The sequence below is a fragment of the Pseudorca crassidens genome, chromosome 7, assembly GCF_039906515.1.
Source record: "Pseudorca crassidens isolate mPseCra1 chromosome 7, mPseCra1.hap1, whole genome shotgun sequence".
NCBI classification, from domain to species: Eukaryota; Metazoa; Chordata; class Mammalia; order Artiodactyla; family Delphinidae; genus Pseudorca; species Pseudorca crassidens.
In genome coordinates, this window is record NC_090302.1 from 1,218,230 (window position 1) to 1,239,734 (window position 21,505).

At 62.6% G+C, this 21,505-nt stretch overlaps 1 protein-coding gene and 1 long non-coding RNA gene across 3 annotated transcripts; one reads left to right on the top strand and one right to left on the bottom strand.

The window, feature by feature from the left end:
- Nucleotides 1–136: 136 nt before the first annotated feature.
- On the bottom strand, nt 137–20,290 carry RABL6 (RAB, member RAS oncogene family like 6). 2 transcript variants are annotated; one of them, XM_067742612.1, is made up of 15 exons: nt 20,141–20,290; nt 13,464–13,598; nt 12,193–12,240; nt 9,871–9,923; nt 8,871–8,962; nt 8,602–8,742; nt 7,966–8,071; nt 6,392–6,495; nt 3,982–4,301; nt 3,658–3,808; nt 2,557–2,769; nt 2,253–2,475; nt 1,725–1,896; nt 888–946; nt 137–793 (listed from the first exon to the last, which is right to left on the bottom strand). In XM_067742612.1, the coding sequence occupies exons 4-15, from the start codon at nt 9,889–9,891 to the stop codon at nt 602–604; spliced, it is 1,794 nt and encodes a 597-aa protein (XP_067598713.1). In that variant the 5' UTR covers nt 9,892–9,923; nt 12,193–12,240; nt 13,464–13,598; nt 20,141–20,290; the 3' UTR covers nt 137–601. The 2 variants fall into 2 exon arrangements, with proteins under 2 accessions (XP_067598713.1, XP_067598711.1); XM_067742610.1 differs by lacking the exon at nt 20,141–20,290 and adding an exon at nt 19,521–19,887.
- On the top strand, nt 19,996–21,408 carry LOC137227222 (uncharacterized). Its single transcript, XR_010944742.1, has 3 exons — nt 19,996–20,430; nt 20,820–20,900; nt 21,213–21,408. It is a non-coding gene; the product is annotated as an uncharacterized lncRNA (long non-coding RNA).
- Nucleotides 21,409–21,505: the final 97 nt, after the last annotated feature.

The window sequence follows — 21,505 nt, forward strand, 5'->3', positions numbered from 1 at the left end:
ATCCCTCAGGGGAAAAGGGCTCCGGGGCCTGAAGGTAGGGTGCTAGGACCTTCCTGCCCACCCACGCCGACCGGGGGCTGGGGGCAGGTGGGCCCGTCCCAGCCGGGCAGGGGCCCCGCAGCAGCATACACAGATGCGCAGTAAAACAGGAGAGCTTTATGGTCCGAGTGGTGTGCAAGGACAACAAAAGAACACGAGTGTTGTGGGCCTCCCCGCTTGGCCCGCGCACGCCCGAGCTCAGGTGCGGGTGCAAAGCCGGTCGCCGTGCCTGGAAAGAGCTGCCCCCAGAGACGCGCCAGCGTCGCCTGCCCTCTGCGCACAGGTGCCCCAAGGGTCTGGGGACCAGACGTCTGCAGAGCCGGCGCAGCTGAAGCGGAGGCCGCTGCATGCAGCGGGCCTGGGTGAGTGCGTGCGGCGGGCCGAGGGCAAGCAGGGGCCGGGCGGGCGACGGGAACATTGCCCCAACCCTGCAAACAGCCTCACGGGCTTCCTCGGCCTCAGTCCCATCCCTGAGAAGCGCTGGGGGCCGGCTGCCCCTCCCCGCAGGGCAGGCCCAGCGCCCCCAGCACACGCGGAGCGCCCTGCGGTCTGCGCGCCAGGCCTAGAGCTCCTCGTAATCGCCGCCCCCGCGGAGGTGGCCGCCTGGGGCCCCGCCCCCCAGGAAGGCCTCCAGCTCGTCGACCGCAGGCCTCTCTGTGCCCCGCCGCCGCCGCCGCTCCTCCCGACCCTTGTCCTCCGCTTGGTCCCTGCTCTTCTTCCGCCGGCTCTTCTTCTTCGCGGCCTTCTCTTCCTCCTGGGGGGGGGGGCGTGCAGCGTCACCCGGGGGCTGGGAGAGCTGGGCCCGCCCTGCCCAGGGGCACCCGGGAGGGCTCAGGGAGCGTGTGTACCTCTTTGCCCTTCTTCTTCTTCTTCTTCTTCTCCTTCGAGGGAGGCCTGCCCTCCTTATCTGCACGGATGAGACGCAGCCTCAGCTCCCCGTGGACCAGAGGCCAGGCCCTCCCCGGGCCTCCCGGACTGGTGTGAGCCTGGGAGTGGGCGGGTCTAGCAGAGGCCCTGAGCCGGGGTCCCAGTGTGAGCACAGCCCAGAGTGAACACCCAGCACCTCAAGCCTCTGCCCTGGGTCTGGGTGGGGCCCTGGCTACAAAGGCAACAGGAGCCGCTCCTGTGGACGGGCCGACACTTCAGCACCAGGACAGGCCCAGGAAGGTCCTTTCCTCCCCACTTTGGGGACGAGGCAGTTCCAGGACCGGCCCAGGTGACGCTGCTGGGCTCGAGCTGCCCAGGGTGGAGGCTGGGGATGAGGCAGGGAGCGGTGGAGCGGGCCAGGGTTGTCATGGAGCACATGGGGGCTCAGCAACGCAGGGCCGGACTGAGGGCTCAGAAGAGCTTGCAGCAGCGCTGCCCACGCCGCCAAACGCCTCCCCTGTGGCCACTCGGTCAGCTGCCTCAGCTGCCCATCCTTCCAGCCTGGTCCTGGCCTGAAAGCCTGGGATGTCGTCAGAACACAGCCGAACCCCAAGCAGGACAGAGAAAAAAGAAGGAACTGGGCTTCCGGCCCCGCGGGATGGCCTCGCTGCTTGCGCCCCTGTGCTCTGGGGCCCCCAGGTTCAAAGGCACAGGTAAGGGGGTCAGAAACATGGCCCCTGGCTGGGACACAGTACAAGTCACCAGTGCCGACACCGCTGGATGGGGAGGGAGGGGCAGGCGTGTCGCCCCGCAGCTACCTTCCTCGCTGCTCTCCTTGCGGCCTGTGTTTTCCAGCCCCAACCCGAAGAGATCCGAGTCGTTCTTCAGTCTGAAGGAGGGGGCAGGGGGTTTGGGGGGCGGGGGCGGCTGGACAGGGCCGGCTTCCTCATCCGTCACGTCCGAGAGGTCCTCTCGCACCGGGAACTCACCCTGGAGAAGGAGCGGGCAGGTGGGCCGCTGAGCCCCTCCCCAGTTCCCTGTCACGTGACTCCGTAAGGAGGCTCCTGCGCCGGCCCCGCACCACGGGCTCACCCAGAGTGACGACGGCCCGAGCGGGGCAGCCGTGACGCCGAGGCCCCCCACCACATCCTCCCCAGAACGGGGGCAGCCTGGGCCTGGCACACGCAGCCCCCTGCGGGGCAGCCCTCCCGGCTCAGCCAGGCTGCCCTGACTCACGCCCCCCGAGACCCCTGCTGCGTTCTCGTGCCTCCCGTGCCTTTCTGCCATTCCCCACCCACCACTCGCCCTGGACTCGGAGGCAGCGTGGTGCCAAGATCGGTCCTCACCGCTCTCCGCTGAGCATCTGAGTCACTCTCAAAGTCAGGGTCGTCCATGACGAAGGAGAGCATCTGGGCGGCAATAGGCCCCTCGGGGTCACTCTCCGATGACACCTGCTTGTCCCCCCCGTCCTCCAGCCCCGGAGAGGAGCCCTCAGTGCCGCCTGGCCAGTGGGGCTCTGTGGCCTTGGGAGCTGCGTCCTGGTGTGGCCTCGAGGCCTTCGTGGAGGAACTGCAGGACACACAGGAGGGTCACGGAGCCTGAGGCTGCCCTCCCCCGCCGGACACCCCTTCCTTCCCACCCCCAACATACCGTTTGGTCCCTGGTTCAGAGCACTTCTGGGGGGCCAGGACGGTGGCCTCGTGGTGCCCTGCCGCCACCTCTTCCTCCTCGCTGGACAGAGTGATGTGCTCCCTGGGGATGGGGCCCGTGGGTGGCAGGGGCCTACTAGGCGGCTTATCTTCAAGGTCCACGTCGTCCTGGAAACCCGCCACCATTGGGTTCCCCCCTGGGGCCTCCCCATCACTGCAAAGGACAAGCAGGGCAGTCAGAGGTCACGAGTGGGGTACGGAGCACCCACCCTGATCACCAGGCCGCTCTGTGCCAGGCAAGGGCCCTGACGGCGGGGTTGTCCACCCTTGCATGGATGCAGCAAAGGGGGATGCACTTCGAGGGTGGCCTTGGGGGCTGTCCCGTGTAGGGGACCCACCACACTGCAGCAGAGCTGTGGCAGAGGTCGACAGGAGAGCAGGCGTGAGGTGGGCTGAGGAGAGGACAGAGATGCCCCTGTGCGGTGGGAAGCCACGGCGGGGCCCGCGGGTGGACACCTGAAGTGGGTGCCCTCCCGTGGGGCGGTGGGGTGAGGGGTGTGGGGCCCAGGGTGATGAGGGGCTCAGTGATGCCGGGGCCCTCCCTTGGCAGGGGCACAGTGCTGGCTTCGGCCTGGTATTTTGCACTTTGGGACACGCGGTGGTGGTGGAGGCGGAGCGGCGGGCCTCACTCGGGCTCGGCAGCGGGAAGGGAGAGTGTGCGCCGGGCCTCGAGCCTCTCCCGTGCGGCCCTGACCGGCCACCTGCTGCGGGAGAAGCTGACGGCAGCTCTTTGGCCCCAGGGTTCCTCCTTCCACCCGGCCAAGGCTCTCAAGTGGCATCAGCCCCAGGAAGTCACTGAGAGGAAGATGCCGCCGACGACAGGCGGGTCACCGGCTCCCTGCTCCCTCCCTGCAGGTGTGAGGCTGCCCTTCCCGCAGCTCCTCAGGCCCAGCTCTGCTTCTGTCCCCAGAGCCCAGATGGGGTGCCTGTCCCCTCCGCCCGCCCAGTGCCAGGGAGGCAGCAGAGTCCACACCTGACGGGCCGAGGGCCAAGGCTGAGGACGGCAGCAGCTACCCGCCTGCCTTCCAGGCCCCGCGCTTACCTGTCACTGTCCTGCGGGACCTTGGCTCCAACTTTCTTTTCATCCTTTGGGGGGCCTACGTCCTCCAGGAAGCTGCGGTCAAGACTGTCGTCAGGAACAAAGTCCTCCACGTTCTGGACTCTTGCCGGGGCCTCTGAAGCTGGGGCCGGCTCTGTGGACAGCAGGCACCAACTCTTGCCCAGCGCCCAGCCCAGCCGGGTCCACCCCAGGCTGGGCCACAAGCAGGATGCTGTGTGGCTAGGCTGTGGGGCTGCCTGCCCAGCAGGGGTGTGCCCCACTTGGGATGCCTGTGCCCACCTCCCGAGGGCTGCTTCTGGGGCCTACCTGGGGGTGAAGGGGCCACCTCGGCCGCCGGCGAGGTCCCGAACAGCCGCGAGATGATGCTGCGCCGGGGGGGTGCCGTGGGGACCAGGGGGTGTGCAGGGGCTGGCGGCGCCTCCGAGGGGCAGGGGGGCCCCGGGCAAGCCGAGGGGGCCTGGAGGGGCGGCTGTGGAGCCGGCTGGGGTGTGCTGGGGCTGGAGCTCCCCGTGGACACTGCACTCAGAGGCACCACAGGAGATGGGGAGCCCGAGGATGGACTCTGCCCGTTGGTGGCCAGCGGGGACGCGTGGCCACGGCTGCGGGCCTCCATCATCTCAAGGAAGCTGGGGGCAAACAGGGCAAGGGGTGAGAAAGCCACCTCCCCGCGCCTCCTCCTCTGAGGCTCCTCAGAGGCTGCTACTGCTGTGCTGGTGGGGACGAGGTGTCCCCGCTCTCAGGCTCAGAGCCCCTACCTGCCTTTCCAGGTTTCCCAGCGCAGGCTGGTGGCAAACACTGCAAGCGCCCCCAGGGCGGGGAGTGATAGGTGCGAACACAAACACTGGCTGGGAGTCTCTTCCCTCAAGGGGAAGGGTGCACGTGTGCAGACAGGCAGGCTTTGCTGTGCCCCCGCCCTATGCCCCCTGACCCTGTTTCTAGAACCCACCTACAGGGACAGGCTGCAACCCTCCCAGACAGGGAGGGGCCTAGACCCGGGCAGCCTGGGCCCGACCGTCCCACTGACTGAGGACCCTGGTGTCACCTAGGCCTGTAGCAGGGCCCTCCTCCCGTGGGGTGGGCTTTCAAACAGAAGGTGTGGAATGGAGAGCCGGCCTGTGCTTGTGGGCCGGGGTCCCGGGGGGCTGGGGTGTCCGGGCCAGCCGGCCTCACCTCTAGGTTGGTATTTGGGTGAGGGGGTGGGGGGTGGGAGGAAGGACGGGCAAGGCACTGGGTCCTGGCGCAGGCTGGGAGCGGATCCGCCCCAGACCTCGTCCGGTCCCCCAGCTGCTCAGGGGAGGTCACAGGGACACCACAGCCGAGCCCCCCCATGGTGCCGTCTTCTTCCAGTGGCCTGGTCCTGGGGGCTGGCTGGGGACGGACGCTGTGGGGAGGCTCCAGATGCCACCTCCCCAGGGACCCTATGCTTGGTGACGCCGGGCGCCCAAGCTCTCCGTCAGAGAACACCTTGCAGGAGCTGGTCAGCCCCAGGGTGGCATCCACAGCAAGGCCAGCCTGGCAGACGGAGCAGGTGAACCCCCCCCCAGAATAACTCCTGCTGCCCCCCTCTCGCTGTTCCAGGACCAGCAGCTGGATCTTTCTCGGGAGACCCAAAGGCCCTTCCTCGAGTCCCTCTGGGGCAGCTGGGAGGTGCGAGGGTCCTGCCTGGGCCGCAGCCAGAGCCCGTGCTCCAGGCCGTGAGCACAGGTGGGCCAGCAGCCTGCGCCCCACCCCCCAGCCCCAACATTTGGATAATTCAACAAAACAAAGGAAGCAGCTGTTTTTAGGGGTGGTTCAGGGTTAGGCCTTCCCCCACGAGCTGTGGAAGGCGGACGGGCCTGCTACCTGCTCTGGGCGCCCCAAGACCCTGCGAGGGCAGAGGAGGGCCTGCCCGGGGGCTGCTCCCCGCCCGCTCGGCCGTCCTGCTGGAAGTGGCAGGACAACGCCCCTTCCTCCACTATCAAGGGCCAGGAGATTTCGTTCCCACCCAACACGCCTTCCCAAGGTCAAGGAGCTCTCTCCACTGGCATCAACCTCGGAAACCTATGTCAAAACAGGGACGGGGCCTCGGCTGGAAAACGCCAGGGTGGCCGGTCTTGCTGGGGCCTGCGGTGGACACGTGGCCGGGTCAGCGGCTCCCCCTTCTGCATGCCAGGTGGCCGACAGGCGGGCCGGTCTGGACAGAGGCAGGCGGGGGCCAGGCAGCTAGAGCGCCTACAGCCGCACCGGGCCCGCACGCCGTGTTCCCTCCACCCCCGCAAGGCACGCAGCTGTCTGAGGGCAGCAGCTGCAGAAGCACCTCCGTGAAGTGCCGGCCACGCTGTGTGCCCATCACACCCAGTTAAAGCAGGCCGGGCCCGAAGTGCCCAGTGGGCGGGGGCGGCAGGGCCCTGGGGTGTCCAACCTCACATCCTCAGGGTCAGCAGGAGCCCGGTATCTGCTTCCCAAGAAGAGCCGAGGCCTGACAGCGTGGAGAGAGCCACCCTCACCCCCTTCCCATGGGGCCTGGACCACATTCAAAGCTGAAATGACTCCATTTCTTTGAGCAACACACCTCCACGCGGACAGATCTACCCGGGTGGGTGGCACTCAGGCTGCGGGCCCGCTGAGCGCACACCCGAGCTCAGAGGGAGGCCTGGCCCACAGGGTGCACGTGCCACCTGCCCGCAGAGCCCCGCCTGCAGGGTCTAAATGCTGAGGGCAGCCGCGGCCGACATACATGTCGTAGTTCTGGTCCTCGGTCTCCTGCTGCACGGACAACTCCTCCAGCGTGGCATCGATGTCCAGCTGGTTCGTCTCCAGCTGCCGCAGCAGCGTCTCTCTCTACAGAAAGGAAGCAGACACCTGAGCCGGGACCGTCGCTGCGGTGAGCCACCCCTTCAGCCTGGCGCCCCTCTCGGCGGGCCCTTGATGGACAAAACCACCTGAAGCTGAGTGCCTGGAGCCGGGAGCCCGCACGGCCTCGCCCAGGGGGGCACGATGCCTCGGCTGCTCTGCAGGGCTCCAGGGGCAGAGGTCGTGATGCGAGCGAACCGCCCAGAGAGACAGCGCCCTGTTCACACAAGGTACCCCAAAGTGTAAGAAGCCCCAACACTTGCTGAAAACCACGCGCTTCCTGCCAGCCCCAGGCTCAGGACCAGCAGCGGCTTCCAGCTTCCATCCTGCCCGACGCCACCCCCCAACCCACGCTGCGGGCGTTTTCCTGCGATTTGTGTGCACGTTTTACTTGGACAGAAGGTTAAAGGGACTCCTTCAGGCGACGAGGATCAACACCCAGGAAAGGGTGGCCAGCACGTCTGCGAGGTCCGGACACCCTGAAAACGCCCGCCGCCCTGGCCTGCAGAGGCCTCATCCCGTCAAAAGAAGGCGAGAGGAAAGGAAAGAGCCGCTCGCCCGAGTAAGTTCCACATCCTTCTGGAGAAGGGCCACGGGTCAACGTCCCAGTGACAAGCCGCGTGGGTGACACGTGTCCCCGCCATGTGATGAGCAGGGCAGTCACCTCTGGGGTCTCGCACACAAAAGCCCATCACCCATCTGAGGTCAGACAGACCCTGAGCCAGGCACGTCTGAAGAACTGTCACAGCCCAGCGCAGCCGCGGAAGAGTGACCACCACGTGTGGGGTGGGCTGGGTGGGGCCCAGGACAGAGGGCCGGCGGGAGGTGCCGACAAAGCCTGGTTCTGTGGTCTTGATGGGAACACGTGGAAATGTGAGGCTGCAATCGGGGAACTGAACCGGGGCACGGAACCCTCTGCGCTCTCTGCAAACCTACAACTGTTCCCAAATACGAAGGTCAGTAACACCAAGAGCAAAGGGCTGCACGGTAGGCAGGGCCCAGGCAGGGGCTTCTCGGGCCCATCCCGGCACCTGTCGCCAGAGAGGGGCCAGGTCCACAGCGGGGACACAGCGGCACGGCCACAGGGAAGATCCGAGGCGTCCTGATCTGGGTGCCGGGGCCGAGTGCACCTCCTCGGTGAGGACGGACACACGAGGGCCCCAGCAGGGGTCAGCGCAGAGGGTCGCAGCTCCCGGGAAGAACATGCAAGGACACCCATGTTCTCCCGCAGCTGGTGGGTCCGTGGCTCCAGAAAGGCCCAGGTCCCAGACCACCAGGCAAGGGGAGGGGACAGGGTGGGCCATCCAGGGGCCGCCAGCATCCGCACACGGCATCCTAACGGACGGCCTCGCTCCAACCAAACCACCAAGCTGCCCGCCCGCTCGGGCCCCGTCCCTGCGCCACAGCGGCCCTGGCAGATCCAAGCCCCACCCCCTGCACCCTGCCGGCAGGGCTCACCTGGAGCTGCAGGAATGGGATGTTGAAGAACCTGTGCAGGTACTTGAGCCCGAAGCTGTTCTTCATGGAGGACTCGGCGTAGCGGAAGTAAGAAGACCCTGGGGGCCTGTTCGTGAAAAGCACGGAGACATGAGACACGGTGGTGGCAGCGGGCAGCGTGGCCTGGCCCCAGCACCCCCTTGCAGGGCTGAGTCGCCTCCTGTGGGTGACGGGCTCATGGTCCACAGGCGGAGACCTGAAGTTCAGAGGGCTCTGCTTAGCCGGGCGCCCACCAGGGGATGCCTGGACCAGGAAGGTGCTGCCTGCCTGCCCGGCAGGACCTCGAGGCACCATCCCCAGTGCCCGGCCCCGGCCTCAGAGAGGGAGGGAGGCCGCCCCCACCTGGCACCTGGGGCTGCTCGGTGCCAGGAAGCCAGGTGCCCACCCACACCCCGCCCTCCAGGTCTGCGTCCGCATCCCGGAGGGGCAGGGTGCGGGCCAGGCGGGGCAGGGAAGCCGGGGGAGCTGGCGCACCTGGGGACCCGGGGCTGTGCAGCTGGGTGGGCGGCCAGGGCTCGAGGCAGAGGAGGGCGCAAGCAGGAGCGTCCCAGGCGGACAGGCCGACCGCAGCAGCCGCGCCTGCGAGCTGGCACCCACCTGTCCAGGTTGTCGATGAAGTCTCGCGCGTCGTCGGGCAGGATGACGCGGTGCTCGCCCATGTCGCGGTAGTTCCCCAGCACGCACACAGGCACGTGCGTCGGCACTTTGGGAAGCTCCCGGAGAATGTAGTTGAAGGTCCTTGGGAGGCGCATGTGGGGAGAGACCCGCCTTAGCTTCCGCCCCAGGGAACAGCGTGGCTGAATGGCCAGCATGCACACTGCCCACGGCCAGCCCTCAAGAAGCACTGAGTGGGCCAGCGCCCTCACCACTGCTTGGTGATGTCGAACATCATGACCACCCCGTTGCAGTTCTTGTACACGTCCAGGAACTCGGCATCCAGGGCCATCTCGGACTCCGCCTAGGGATGGGGGAATCGGGCCTCAGAGACGGTGCCCCAGGCCAGGTCCCACAGGCGAGCACCTGCCAGCTCCTGGGAAAGGCTGAACAGGACTTTTACAACTGAAAAGACAATGGCTATTTTCATTTTGGGAAAAAGAAACATAGACGCAAGGTTATCTGGGGTGGAGCCACACCGTGCCTGCCCTCGGCTGAGGGTCTCCCGCAGTGGCCGGCGGCGGCGTCCCGACCTTGGGGCTCACAGACGCTCCACTCTGGGACAACGGAGCAGAAGAAATGCGTCCCAGAGAACCGCCCAGAGCACACACACCAGGGGGGCTGCAGTGCTGGGGCGGGGGCAGCATGCCCACAAAGACCACACAGACCTGGGCCAGGCGGTCACTGGATCTTCCTGTCCTAAAAGGGAACCCTAAAGGCTGCCCGCCGTCAGGAGGCCGTCTACGGACGGGAGGACCCGGAGAGAAGGGCCCTTGGAAGCCGTCGGAAAGCTTTGCAGCTGGCCCCTGAATTCTTTGTGTCGAGGTGGCGGCCGTGGTGAGAGCCCTCTCGGAGCCACACTCATGCCCACGTGTGCCTGGGGCCACACCTGAAGGTGTGCCTATGCTTTTAATGGCTGAGGCCTTTGTAACACGGAAATAAAATTTGGCCACTTCACCTAAATACCTCTCAGGTCACCCCAACTCCAAGTAGGGTCTGGCGGGCATCGCTGACACAGAGCAGCAGCTCAGGTGACCCCAGCCACCCCAACGCGACCAAGGGCAGCACGGGAGTGGCCACTGAGTCCACCAGCACAGATGGAGTCCTCAGGAGGGCCAGGCCAGGCGGGAGGCAGAGGGGTCTGAAGAACAGATGCCTGCTCACAACCCCCCACCCGAAAGAGTGGGCCACGTGGGAACAGACGCAGCTCACCTCCTGGGGTTCATTCTCCATCTTCAAGGCATCGCCTCGCTTCTTGCATTTTCCTTAAGAAAAGACACAAAGTCACGGGGTGGAAATGCTGGGCCCAAGGATGGCCTGAGGGGGTAGCAGCCCCTCCTTGTGTCCCACTGCCCCCCATGCCCCTGCCCCCGCCTCCAGTAGGTGCCTTACGGGCTGGGGTTGGAGCCGCCGGGACCCTAGGGCAGGACCTGGCCAGGACCCCAGGGAGGCCACGGAGGCTCCCTGAGCCGGTGCTGAGGGTGGACGAGCTGGGCTTGGGGCCAGGAAGCCGTGGAACCACCTGAGCAGTAAGAGCTCCCATGCCCAGCCTCCCTTCCCTCCATCTCAGACATTTCTGACAGGGGAGAAAGGACCACTCGTCACCCTAGGGTCCTGGGGCCCTCAGTCTCAGAGCAGCGGGCTAGGTGAAACCAACAAACCGGGGTTCGTTTATTAGAAGGCCGCCCTCTGCCTCTTCCACAGCCTCTCCCAGAACCTCTCACCACCCTCTGATCCCGTCTCTGGAGGTGCCCCAGCTCAACGGACGCTGGCCACCTCGCGCCCTCCCAGTGGATGCCTGGGGCCATGGGGTCGAGGCCCGAGCACCACGACTGCCGACAGGTGTGGCCAAAGCCCAGGACGTGCCACCACCACCCAGCTGCGAGCAGAGCGGAACCTGGGCCGGTGCTCCTGGGAGGAGGGCCGGGCAGCCAGAGTTACGCCGCGCCCACGCCCGCCATGAGGGGCACCATGTCTCAGCCGCTGCCACCCCCCTCCAACTCGATGCCCTTTGCTGCTGTGGACGAGCCTCGGACCGTGTCCAACGGGGGACCAGTCAGGGTGGTAGAGAAGGCACGTTTCCTTCCCACTCTGCAGATGACACCAGATGACGGAGCCGTGGGGATGCTGGATGCTCATACAGAATGCTGCCCCTGCCCCTGGCCGCCAGCACACGAGCAAGCCTCCTCTCCACGCCGCAAGGAGCTCTGTGGTGAACAGCCACCCAGGGAACTGTGGCCAGCCCATCACTGCCCTTCCATGGGCGGGAAGTGGGGTGCTCGGAGGTTCCCAGAACAGGGCAGTGCCTGCCTCTGTACCATGAGGCCGTTCCCCACACTGAAGACACGACATGCTGCTGCATGGAAGGGGTCCCGTCAGCAAAGACAGAGCCCATTCTGGACATGTGCATCCTGTCCCGAATGAGTGCAGACCCAGGGAGTCGGAGCCAGGCACGCGGGGCAGGGGTGCGGGATGTGCCGGGGCATGGAGGGCAGCCTGGCCCGAGCGACGGCTCCCCCTCACATCCGGGATGGCGGCTGGGCTGCAAGGGGCTGCTTCCTAGTGCTACCCGGCCACACGCACACAGGACGCAGTGCAAGCACGCTCTGGAGCACGAGGCCCCTCCAGGCCCTGTGGGGTTTAAGGCATCCTGGGGGCAGTAGCCCCAGCATGGCGCTCGGGCTCAGGGCAGCAGCGTCCTCACCTGGCTCGATGGGTCCTCGGGACCCAAACCCACCTCCAAAGAACGTGGTGTAGGAGAGAGTGCGTGTCCTGCACCAGAAATCACAAGCTCGTAGAAGACAACGTCCCTTTGTCCCTGAAGGACGGGAGGAGCTATAGCAGGCCTGCGGGGTCCGAGGCCGGGCCTGGGGGTCGGAGGTCAAAGCTGCGAGGCCAGACCACGGTGTGCACAGGGCACTGGCCCCAGGAAGGAACAGGAGCATCACACAGGAGGGGCCTGTGGCCTGTGTGCGAGGAGGAGATGAATGGGATGAGACGCTGGGGGCGAACGTGCCACGCCCCCACCCCGGCCCGCCTGCTGCCCACAGGCACGGCCGTTTGGGGTCTGTGTGCGCGCTGGGGTCCCCGAAAGCTCAAGCCACCTCAGAAGCCAAGGACCCTTGGCCCTGGGCCCAGGGGCAGGAACAAGTGGGCTGCCACACCCATGGTGCTGCAGGAAGGGCTCCCTGAACAGCCCCACAGAGCCTCTGGGTGTGGTCCTGTCTACCCTCCATGGCCACGTGCTCAGCTCAAGTGGGTGGAACAGGTGTTTCAAGAGCAAAGACCACGGTGCCCCGACTGGTCAGCACCGGGCGCTCCATCCTGGACCACACACCCGGAGCCCGACGGCACGCTCAGCACAGAGCCAGGCCTCCGACGGCCCCTGTGCCCAGGAACCAGAGTCAAGGGAACGAGGCGCCAGGAGGCGGCAGAGGAGGGGCCGCCAGCGAGGGAGAGAGGACAGCTGTTCTCCTCCACAGCACAAGCAAAGCTTGAAAGAGAAAAGCACACTCACAGAAGGATCTGACTTACCTTTGTCAACCACATCCCAGACTTCAACTTTCACGATATCATCAGTGGCTAGAATAGGGGGGAAACAGTAAGATGAGCATCCAGTGTGAACTTCCGGTTCCAAAGATGGGCCACGCGGATGTCACTGTCCCCACTCGGTGCCTCCCCGCCCAGGCTGGCGGGTGCTGTGCCCAGGACACCCCTCCCTGGAAGGCAGGGAACAATCTGGACACCTCCTCCGCTGACACGACCCCGTATCCCGAAGGGTCCCTGGGGCAGGCTCGCCCCCAGCCTGAACCCGGCCCCCGCTGGCCCCCGGCTTCTGCGGGAAGGCCCAGTCCCTGTGATTCTGCCCTGCTCCTTGGTAGAGGCCTCGGCTCCGCTGCTTGCGGGGGGCCAGGGCAGCAGGCTCTGGGATGGGCCAGTCTGGCGTCAGGGCCTGTGCACGTGCCCGGGCTGTCAGCAGGTCCACCCACCACCCCAGGGATTCCGTGGGGAAAGGGGAGAGGCGGGGAACTGCCGGGCACCTGCCACCAAGCTGCAGGGCACAAGAAGTGCGCTGTCCCCGCCAACTTCACCCAGACCGGGAAGGGGTGCCCTGGGGGGGAGGCTTCCCTGTGCAGCTGGTGGGCAGGGCAGCACGAATGCACACAGCTGTCCTGCGTCGCGGCCTGGCCGTCCCTAGGAGCAAGCCGGAATGTCTACAAAGGCCCGTGTGTCCTGCTGTTGGCCCGCTGGATTTTTTTTTCAGCGAAAAGGAAGGTTTAAAATGGCTCAAAGGGCTTTTGCTTTCTGGCTCCTGGGCACGCAGAGTGGATTCGCTCCCTCCCAGCAGGGCGCCCCGTGGCCGCTGTCCCCAGGCGCGGAGTGAAGGTGCCTGCCATTCTGCCTCCGGCCGGGTGGCCACCAGGTGTGTTCTGCCCATCAGGCAGCCTCGCCAACAAACGCCCTCCCAGGACCCCGTGGGGACGGCACCTCACAACTGCCGCCGAGAGCCGGGCTCCAAGGCCCAAGGGGCCTCTGTCTGCCGCGGCCCAGCACGCGCTGTGGCCGGGACGCTCCCTGCCCGGAGGCTCTGCCCCTGGGACGTCCGAAGCTCCGGGCCTCTGGCCCCGCTCCCCAGGTGGACCGAGTCTCCCACAGGACAGGGGACTTCAGGGCCACCCCAAAGCGGCTCTCATGAGCCCCCGAGTTCACGCGTGTGCGGTGTTCCTGTGGCGACCCCAGGCTGGGGGCGGGCGACGGGAGGAAGGCCCCACCCAGCAGGCCCCGCCCCGCCCCCGCCGCCTCACTTTTGTAGCTCCAGTGGATGCTGGTGACCTGGATCTCCTGCGTGGGGATGTACTCCTCCACGAACTTCTTGCCCTGCAGCCGGTGCCACAGGGCTGTCTTGCCCGTGTTCCTGTCCCCTCGGATCACGATCTTCACTGCGGGGAGAAAGCACAGATGAGGCACACAGTCAAGGCAAAAGGCAAACTTTCATCCCCCGAGCGGGTCCACGCATGGCTTCTCGTGCACAGACGTGGCCAGTGTGGCTGGCGAGCCAGGAGAGCTGGGTGAGGTGGGCTGGCCGGGACCCCCCGGAGGGACGAGGCCGTGGGCACACGTTCGCTCCCTCGGGGCACCGGCAGCCCTGCTCTCCCCCAGGCCCCCGACGGACTTCCTCCGGGGCAGGTGGTCGACCTCGGGACTCTGCACTCGGGAACGCAGTGCTCCAGAGCTGGGTGCCCGTGGGGCAGGTTGGGGCAGGCTGTGCTCACCTCTGCAGGCCCCACGATTCCCACATCCGCTCCTACCCTCCTTTCCCAGAGCCCTGGCATCTTCGGGGCAGGATTCTGCAGGACGCAGGGCTCCTCAAGACCACATCTGGGATGACAACAGGAAACCTGGACTCTACTCTGCTTACTCAGCCGGTGTTTAGGAGCGTGTGCACGTGGAGGGCTGGGGGCAGCGTCTCCCCCACTGGCACCGGGCACCGGGCAGGGCCGGCGTGGTCTCCGTGTTTCTCACCCGGTCGTCCTGTAGGGCGCCGTCTTCTAAGCTTTCAATGTCTGGCACGAAGTCGTCCGTGGCATCTTATGTTCTAGGCTTCGTGGTTGCTGCTGCGTACTCTTCATCCTCCCTGGTATTTGTTTTGCCTTTTTAATTAACCTTCCCAGAGGCTCGTCTACTTGACCAGTCACGCACACACACCCTGTGTGTTTTGCTGGACGCCTCCACTGACCCTTCTTAGAAAGCACTTGCTCCTGCGTTTTTCTTTGTCGTTTACTTCCTTTCTTTCTTGAGATTTCTCCTGGGTTTCACACCGTACTCTCGGGTCGACCAGCACAAGCGTGTGGGCTGTTCATTGTCACTGGATTACAGATACTCCTCTGACCCATAAATTACTGAGAAATATTTCTAAGCTCCCCCGGAAAGTTGTCCTTTTCGTTATTCCCATCCAGTCTGGCTCACGGTGGCCCCAGAATGTGGTTTCCATGGCACGTACCCTCGGGGTCTGCTCGGACGGTCGGTTTTGGGAAGGCTCCTTGGTGTGAGCGGGGCTGGGCGCAGACGCCTGCTCTTCACTGAGTCTTGCTCTCGCCCGGCCGGCTGTCTGACCTGCGCCCAGCGTGAGTCCCCACAGCTCCGGCACGAGGACCCCACGGGTGCGGCTTCCTCGCGGCTGATACTGACCCACCGCGTGGTTCCACGACCCTGCTTTCGACCTTTCTATGCCATCGTGTGTTGGACGTGTCTCTTACACATCACACAGCCAGAAAGAAATCAAATCGCAGTCTCTCTTTCACTGGTGCGTCTGCCTGTTCACATTCCCTGGTTGCCAACAGCGGCGGGTAACCCCCTCCGCCACGTGCGGTCATTTCCAGTCACTGCCGGGGCTCCCTCCCCTCTTTTCTGCCTCTTTCATGTTGGACGAGGGTTTTTTTAATTCCCCTTTTGCCTGGTATTTATTTGGAGGGTTTGAGATCTATTTCCTTTCTTAAATCTTTAACACACACCTCTGCTGCAGTGAAGCCTGAAGTTAACACGTGTCCTCGGCTCCCACTTAAACACACTCTGGTCAGCGCCATCGTGGGTTACACGCTGATTGCTAGCGTCTGGCTCCTCCTCCTGCGCTCCCCACGGTCGTCACGATGCTTGTTCACCCATTCCCGTGCTGACCTGTGCGTTGCAAACCTCCTCCATCTCCCGAGCCCCCTCTCCACCTGTCTGGAGTGCCTCCTCCGGGACTTATCTCAGCAGGAGCCTTCGCACAGCAACCGTCCCGCTGAGGCCGGAGAGGGGCTTAATCGCACGCGCTCACTTGGCGTAGATTTCTAGGCCGACCAGGACTTCCCCACAGCAACGTCTCCGCCACCATCACCGTCGGCGTGTTGTCAGGCTCCTGGCTGTCCCTCTGCTTGCACTGGTCGCTTCTACAATTCTCCTCTTTGACTTTGCTGTCCTGAAATTCCCATGATGTGTCCAACTCTGGGAGTCTGAAAGCCCTGGCCTTGGGTTTCTTGGAGTTTCACGTACTCCGGGAACTCCGGGAAGTCCTAGCCTGCATTTCTGCAGTAACCACCTCTTCTCCACCCCTGCTATTCTTTCCTTCTGAGACTCAGATCACGTGTGTGTGGGCATCGCTCAGTTCTGGGCCCGCATCCCCCTGCCAGGTGCCAACTCCACCTTCAGCTATTACGCTGCTTCGCCCACCTGCCGGCTTTTTGTTTGCGTGACCGTGCTCTTTCATTTCTGCAGGGTCTCTTTGGTTCTTTTTTCAAACACGGCTTGTCTGTCCAGAGTCTTGATATAATCTTAGAACTGCTTCCTTCTTTTATATCTTTACCAATTTTAACATGTATTGATATTTGTTTTCTATTGTTTTGAGAATGAAAAGTCTTAATTTTCTCTCTCTTCAACTGAAATCCTTTTAAAATTTGAAATTTACTCTTCAAAAAAGTTAATTAGAAGAAACCGTACAACGTCAGAAATAAATAAAATGACCTGCTTTCATCCATTAAAAAAAGGAATTGGCCTCTACTTTTAAATTAAAAAGTCCAATCAATCTCAGAACCTTGGACACTGGCTCAGATAAGCTAAATAAGTGATCCACTGAAAAACCTGTAATTAAGATTCTCCCAAGAAGCGACGAGGAGCCCTTACTTAGGAAGCACGTGGCGCTTTACGCCAGGCGTTTTACTAAACAGAATAACTCTATTTCTATTCTACGTCTTTTCTTTCATTCTAAGCAAAGCTACAACGCAGAAGACCCAAGAATCTCTTCTACTCCGATTCAACAGTAATTCACTCACACTGCCACACGTTTCCTGCAAGATCGGGAATCTCGTTTTTGTGTTTTCATACAATAAAAAAAGTGGTTTATCTTGGATGCAAATGATGCAATCAATCACTCTGCAGGAGGCACAACTGAAATCCAGCGATGCCCTTTCTCCGTACCACCAGCAGGGGTCACTAGACACACGCCCAGCTGGCCACCTCCTCCTGGGCAGCCCCTCACCCCCACCGCAGCAGCGGCTCCTCTGCTCAGAGCCCTCTGAGGTGTCCCGTTCACAGAGTCCCCAGGACGGTGTGAGGGCCGCACTTCTGCGGCTTGGCCCCCCGTGCTTCTCTCCTGATCTCGCTCCGCTGTGACCCCTCGGCCCTTCTCCACGAGGCCCGCTCTGACCTACGTAAAGTCCCAACCCCAGCCCCCACCCTGCTCCATTCCTCCACCCTTCAGATGGGTGATGTGGTTACCGCCTCATCATGCTTAGTGCCCACAGTCTGCCTTTCCACCCCCACTAGAATGGAAGCTCCACAAGGCAGAGACTGCCGTCTGGGTTTTCACTGATCTACGCTCAGTAAATATTTGCTAAGTAAATGAACGCTTGGGAAGGAAAACCTATAAATGAAAACGTGGCAGATCACGGGCAGCAAAGGCTCGGGAATTTGCAAATCGGCCCTGCTGGGGCAGGTCAAATAGTTTGCCAAACACAGCTGTTTATTTCCGAGAGAAAAAGCTCTCTTACCCAGAAACCAGCCTTTCAAAGGTTTCTTGGCAAGGAGGTGTTTAACTCCATTTTAAGTGCTAGCACTGAAATCCGACTGGCCAGGACTCTGGCTGTCCCAGCGTCTGGAGGCCTTCTCAGTAAGGAATGCAGCCTGGAGCAAGGGCACTCTGGACGAAACGCACAAGACCGGGCCTCCTCACTGGACCCAACACGGGTAGAAAGAGCAGACCAACACAGGTAGCATCCTTCCACTTAACACGCGAATGACTTCCAAACCAAGGACAACGTCCAATGTCTCATTTGGGTTTTGATTCTAAACGGGATGTGTATGCTGGGACTCTGCATGGGTGTCACTTCTCATCGTCATAGCAATTTAAAAGAAAACGACTTGTCTGCCCCAGGAGGACAAGGTTCTGTAAGAGACAATCATCAATTCTTACCCATAAAAGTCCTGAGTCTATAACTATCGTATTGCTGGTTTGCTCTCCTAAGTAAGATGTTTTGGGAAATAAATATTAGAAATGTTCTATTCTACTGACTAATAAAAAAATTTTAAAGTTTCAAAATTGCAGTATTAGCCAACTACAGGGGCAGCATCACCCTGAAATGTCCTGTGGGCACAGCACCCCGTTTCTCTCAACTGCACCACCTTTCGTTCATTTTGTTCCAGATCAGAATCTGCCCCCCCTCTCCCCAACTTCCTGAGGCGGGTCTCTTCTCTGGAAGGACTCCAATGTCCTTTCTACTTTTTTTTTTTTTTTTGCGGTACTCGGGCCTCTCACTGTTGTGGCCTCTCCCGTTGCGGAGCACAGGCTCCGGACGGGCAGGCTCAGCGGCCATGGCTCACGGGCCCAGCCGCTCCGCGGCATGTGGGATCTTCCTGGACCGGGGCACGAACCCGTGTCCTCTGCATCGGCAGGCGGACTCTCAACCACTGCGCCACCAGGGAAGCCCCATCCTTTCTACTTTTTACTCCCGCCCACCCAGGACCAGGGGGTGTGCCCACCAGGGAGTGCTTTTCCAAAGGTGAACATTTTTCAGGTCCAGTTTCCAAAGGACTAAGATTAAGTCTTAAAAAATAATACCATAAATAGTAAAATTAAATAAGGGAACCAAAGGTGGATTGTAAAGACTTGTGTAAATGAGTATTTTGACTTACTATTATCCTCTTCTTGGAATGTGAGAGAAATACACACAAAATTGGGTAAAATACATGCAAAACGATCCCTCTTTTAAACCCAAAGTCTTTCCAATCAGTTTCTTAATATGGTACATTGTCACCAAAATCTGGGTCATCACAGAGACTGAAAGGCTCCCCTGAAAGTAGCAAAGGGAGGAATGTCCAGTATCTTGTAGCAATATATAGAAATACTTAAAAAGGAAAACAATTTAAAAGCAGAGAACAACATTAAAAAATCTTTAAATACCGCTAGCAAAAAGCCAGCAAGATGGAAAAACTTTAAAGAGGTCAAGAGGACGGTCAGCCTCTAGGAGCTACACAATTTACATAATTTATAACTGAGGACTGGAAACGACCTGGGCTTTCAGGGCATCTGGTAAATAACTCCTCTTTCCCGTAGGAGAAAAGAAATCTCTACAATAACAAGTAAGAGAGTAAGAGCCTGTGCCTTCTGGAGCTTTTCTAAATATATCCCTTACAAATGCTTCTTTTTAAAAAAAAAGGGGGGGGGCAAGAGCGTGCGGTGTAGCTGACATTCCGTCTTCAAACGGGGTTCGAAGTCTACAAAGAAAAATCCCATAGCTCAAACTACCGAAGCCGGCGGAGTCCTCCGCTCTCTTCTCTTGCGGGTGACCCCACGGTTCACGGATGGAGAGCTCCACCACCCACTTTAAGAAGCGTCATACACCACAGACTCTCCCCACGTTATGTAAGAATCCCTCTTAGACGAGGTCACCTGGGCCAATGAGGGTACCGCAGACGCACCAAGAACCGCCTAGACCAATTTCACTCGAATGTCCCACCGTGCCAGCATTCCTCGGGAATGACCCACAGGTCAGAGGGGAGCGCCGCGGGCCGAGGAGTCCACCTTCTGGCCCTGGGGTCCTCTAGGACCTCCTCTCCGGCCCGCATCACCTCCCAACCCCAAGGGAACGCCCCTGGGGCACCCGCAACGTGCCCGGCACAGGTAAGGGCTCAGCTCACCTGCACACAGACGGCGAGGCCCTCGGAGCGCGACGGGTCCCCCAGCGCTTCCCGGGCGAGGCCCGCCCCGGTTACCACAAGTCCTGGACGGCGCGGCTGGGGCCTGCGGACCCTGCGGGACGGCGCCCGCTGCACCCGTGCCCCCACTTTCCACGTGCCCCCGCAGGAACCCCACGCCGGGCTACACTCACTGTTGTACTGCACCCCCTTGGCGAAGCGCCTCTGCAGCGCCTGGTTCATGGACTGCAGCCCAGCCGGGATGTTCTTGTCGCGGCCCGGAGCCTGCTCCGACCCCACCAGCTTCTTGAGCGCGGAAAACATCTTCCCGCTCCCACGTCCGAGCCCGGCGCGGCTCCCGAGTTCAGCGGCAGCGGCGGCGGCTGCGCGGCGCGGATCGCACCATGTCCCGGGCCCCGGCGACTGGGCGCCTGTCTCGAGGGCGGCTCAGGGGCTCAGCCGCGGAGGATCAGCTTCGTCCCCCGCGGACCCCGGCGCGGCCGCTCTGCACTCGTCAGCGCCGCCATCTTGGCGCCGGCTCGGCGGGGCGCGCGGCTACGGGGCACCGCGAGGGCCACAGGAGTGCGGCGCGCGGAGGGGTGCGCGTGCGCAGAGCGCTGCGGTCGCGGGGCGTGCGGCTACGGGGCGCCGCGAGGGCCACGGGCGGGTGGCGCGCGGAGGTGCGCTCTTGAGCCGGGCGGTGTAGGTGCGGGGCGTTGGACTCCGCAGTCCCGCCTTACGAACTGCCCCCAGGGTTTCAGCTCAGCTCAGACCCCCGTCCGCATCCCCGCCCGGACCCCCTACTCACTCTTACCCCCTGCACCCTCGGGCCCAGATCCACACCGAGCACCCCACTTCGCCGCAGACTTCCCAACGCTGTCCCCCACATCTGCGTCCCCTCAGGTGCCCCGCAGTCCTGGAAAATTGTTTATTTGTGTAACCAATGACAGCATGGGGGCGGGGTGTGCTGGCGAGGCGGGTTCTTCCTCTTCCGGTCACTTCTTCTTGGCTACCTTGAGCTTCCCCTCTATCAGCCGCTGGCCCTGCCTCTTGATCTCGGCCCGCGAGGGCACGTAACTGTGGTCCACGTCGGCGAACTGGAAGGTCTCTGCAAAGGAGTGTGGCGGGGGGGGGGGGGGGGCAGCCGCGCCCGCAGCCCGTCTGCCCCGCGAGGGTCCCCAGATCCTGGATTGTCCCCTGGCGTCCGTTCACCGCAGGGCCAATTGTACCAACGACGTATATTTCTTACTTTCTGTGTCCCTGATGCTCTGGCATTTGGGGTCTCGCACAGCCGGGGAGAGAGACAGACCAGGGCTCACCCAGCCCTTCCAGAGCCCACACTCGACCACCTCTGTCTAACGCACACCCCATGCCTGAATCACCCAAGGCCAGGTGCCAGGCAACTGGAGACAGCCCCTGTGCCCCAAACCTGCTGGAATTATTTGAACGGGCAGATCTTAAGCGGTGTGCCCCCTGCCTTGCCCTTCCCACAGAAACTCCAATAAGCGCCCTGACCAAGGCCTTACCCCCTGCCTGCCTACCGGCACTGGTGCCTCCCTGTGTCACAAAAGGTGGTAAGTTCTTTCAATGGCATTAACTTCACCAAGTCACCTCCATAAATTAAAAATCCTGTGGGTGCAACTGACACACCCTTTCCATCCCTTTAGCCCCTGTGCCTCCAGGCCGCCCTGGTCAGATGCGGCAAGCACCGTCCCCAGCCTCTGCCTCTGCACAGCTCAGGCCCACCGCCAGCTGCTGGGCGGCCCGTGCCTGCGACATCCTCCTCCACACAGCTCAGGCCCACCGCCAGCTGCTGGGCGGCCCGTGCCTGCGACATCCTCCCCCCTCTCCTCAAAGCTGATCCTGGTGTTCTGCTTCTCCTTCAGGGCCGAGGACTCCAGGGCATGCCTCACCTTCGTGTGGACCTGCAGGGCATGGGGACTGTCAGCTCTGAGGGCACACGGGGCGTGTGGGCACCCCCCGGGCCAGGGCTACCTCCTCTGTCCTGGGCAGCATCTGCGCTCGGTCAGCCAGGTACAGCAGCTTCCCCTCGCAGTATGCCAGCTTGCTGTACACATCCAGGGTGTCAGAGGGCAGCGCTTCTTTCTGTGGCCAGGAGGAACAAGTCGTCTCCCTCTGGCCCCTCCAGGGGACCCTCTGTACTGGGGGCCCCTCCACG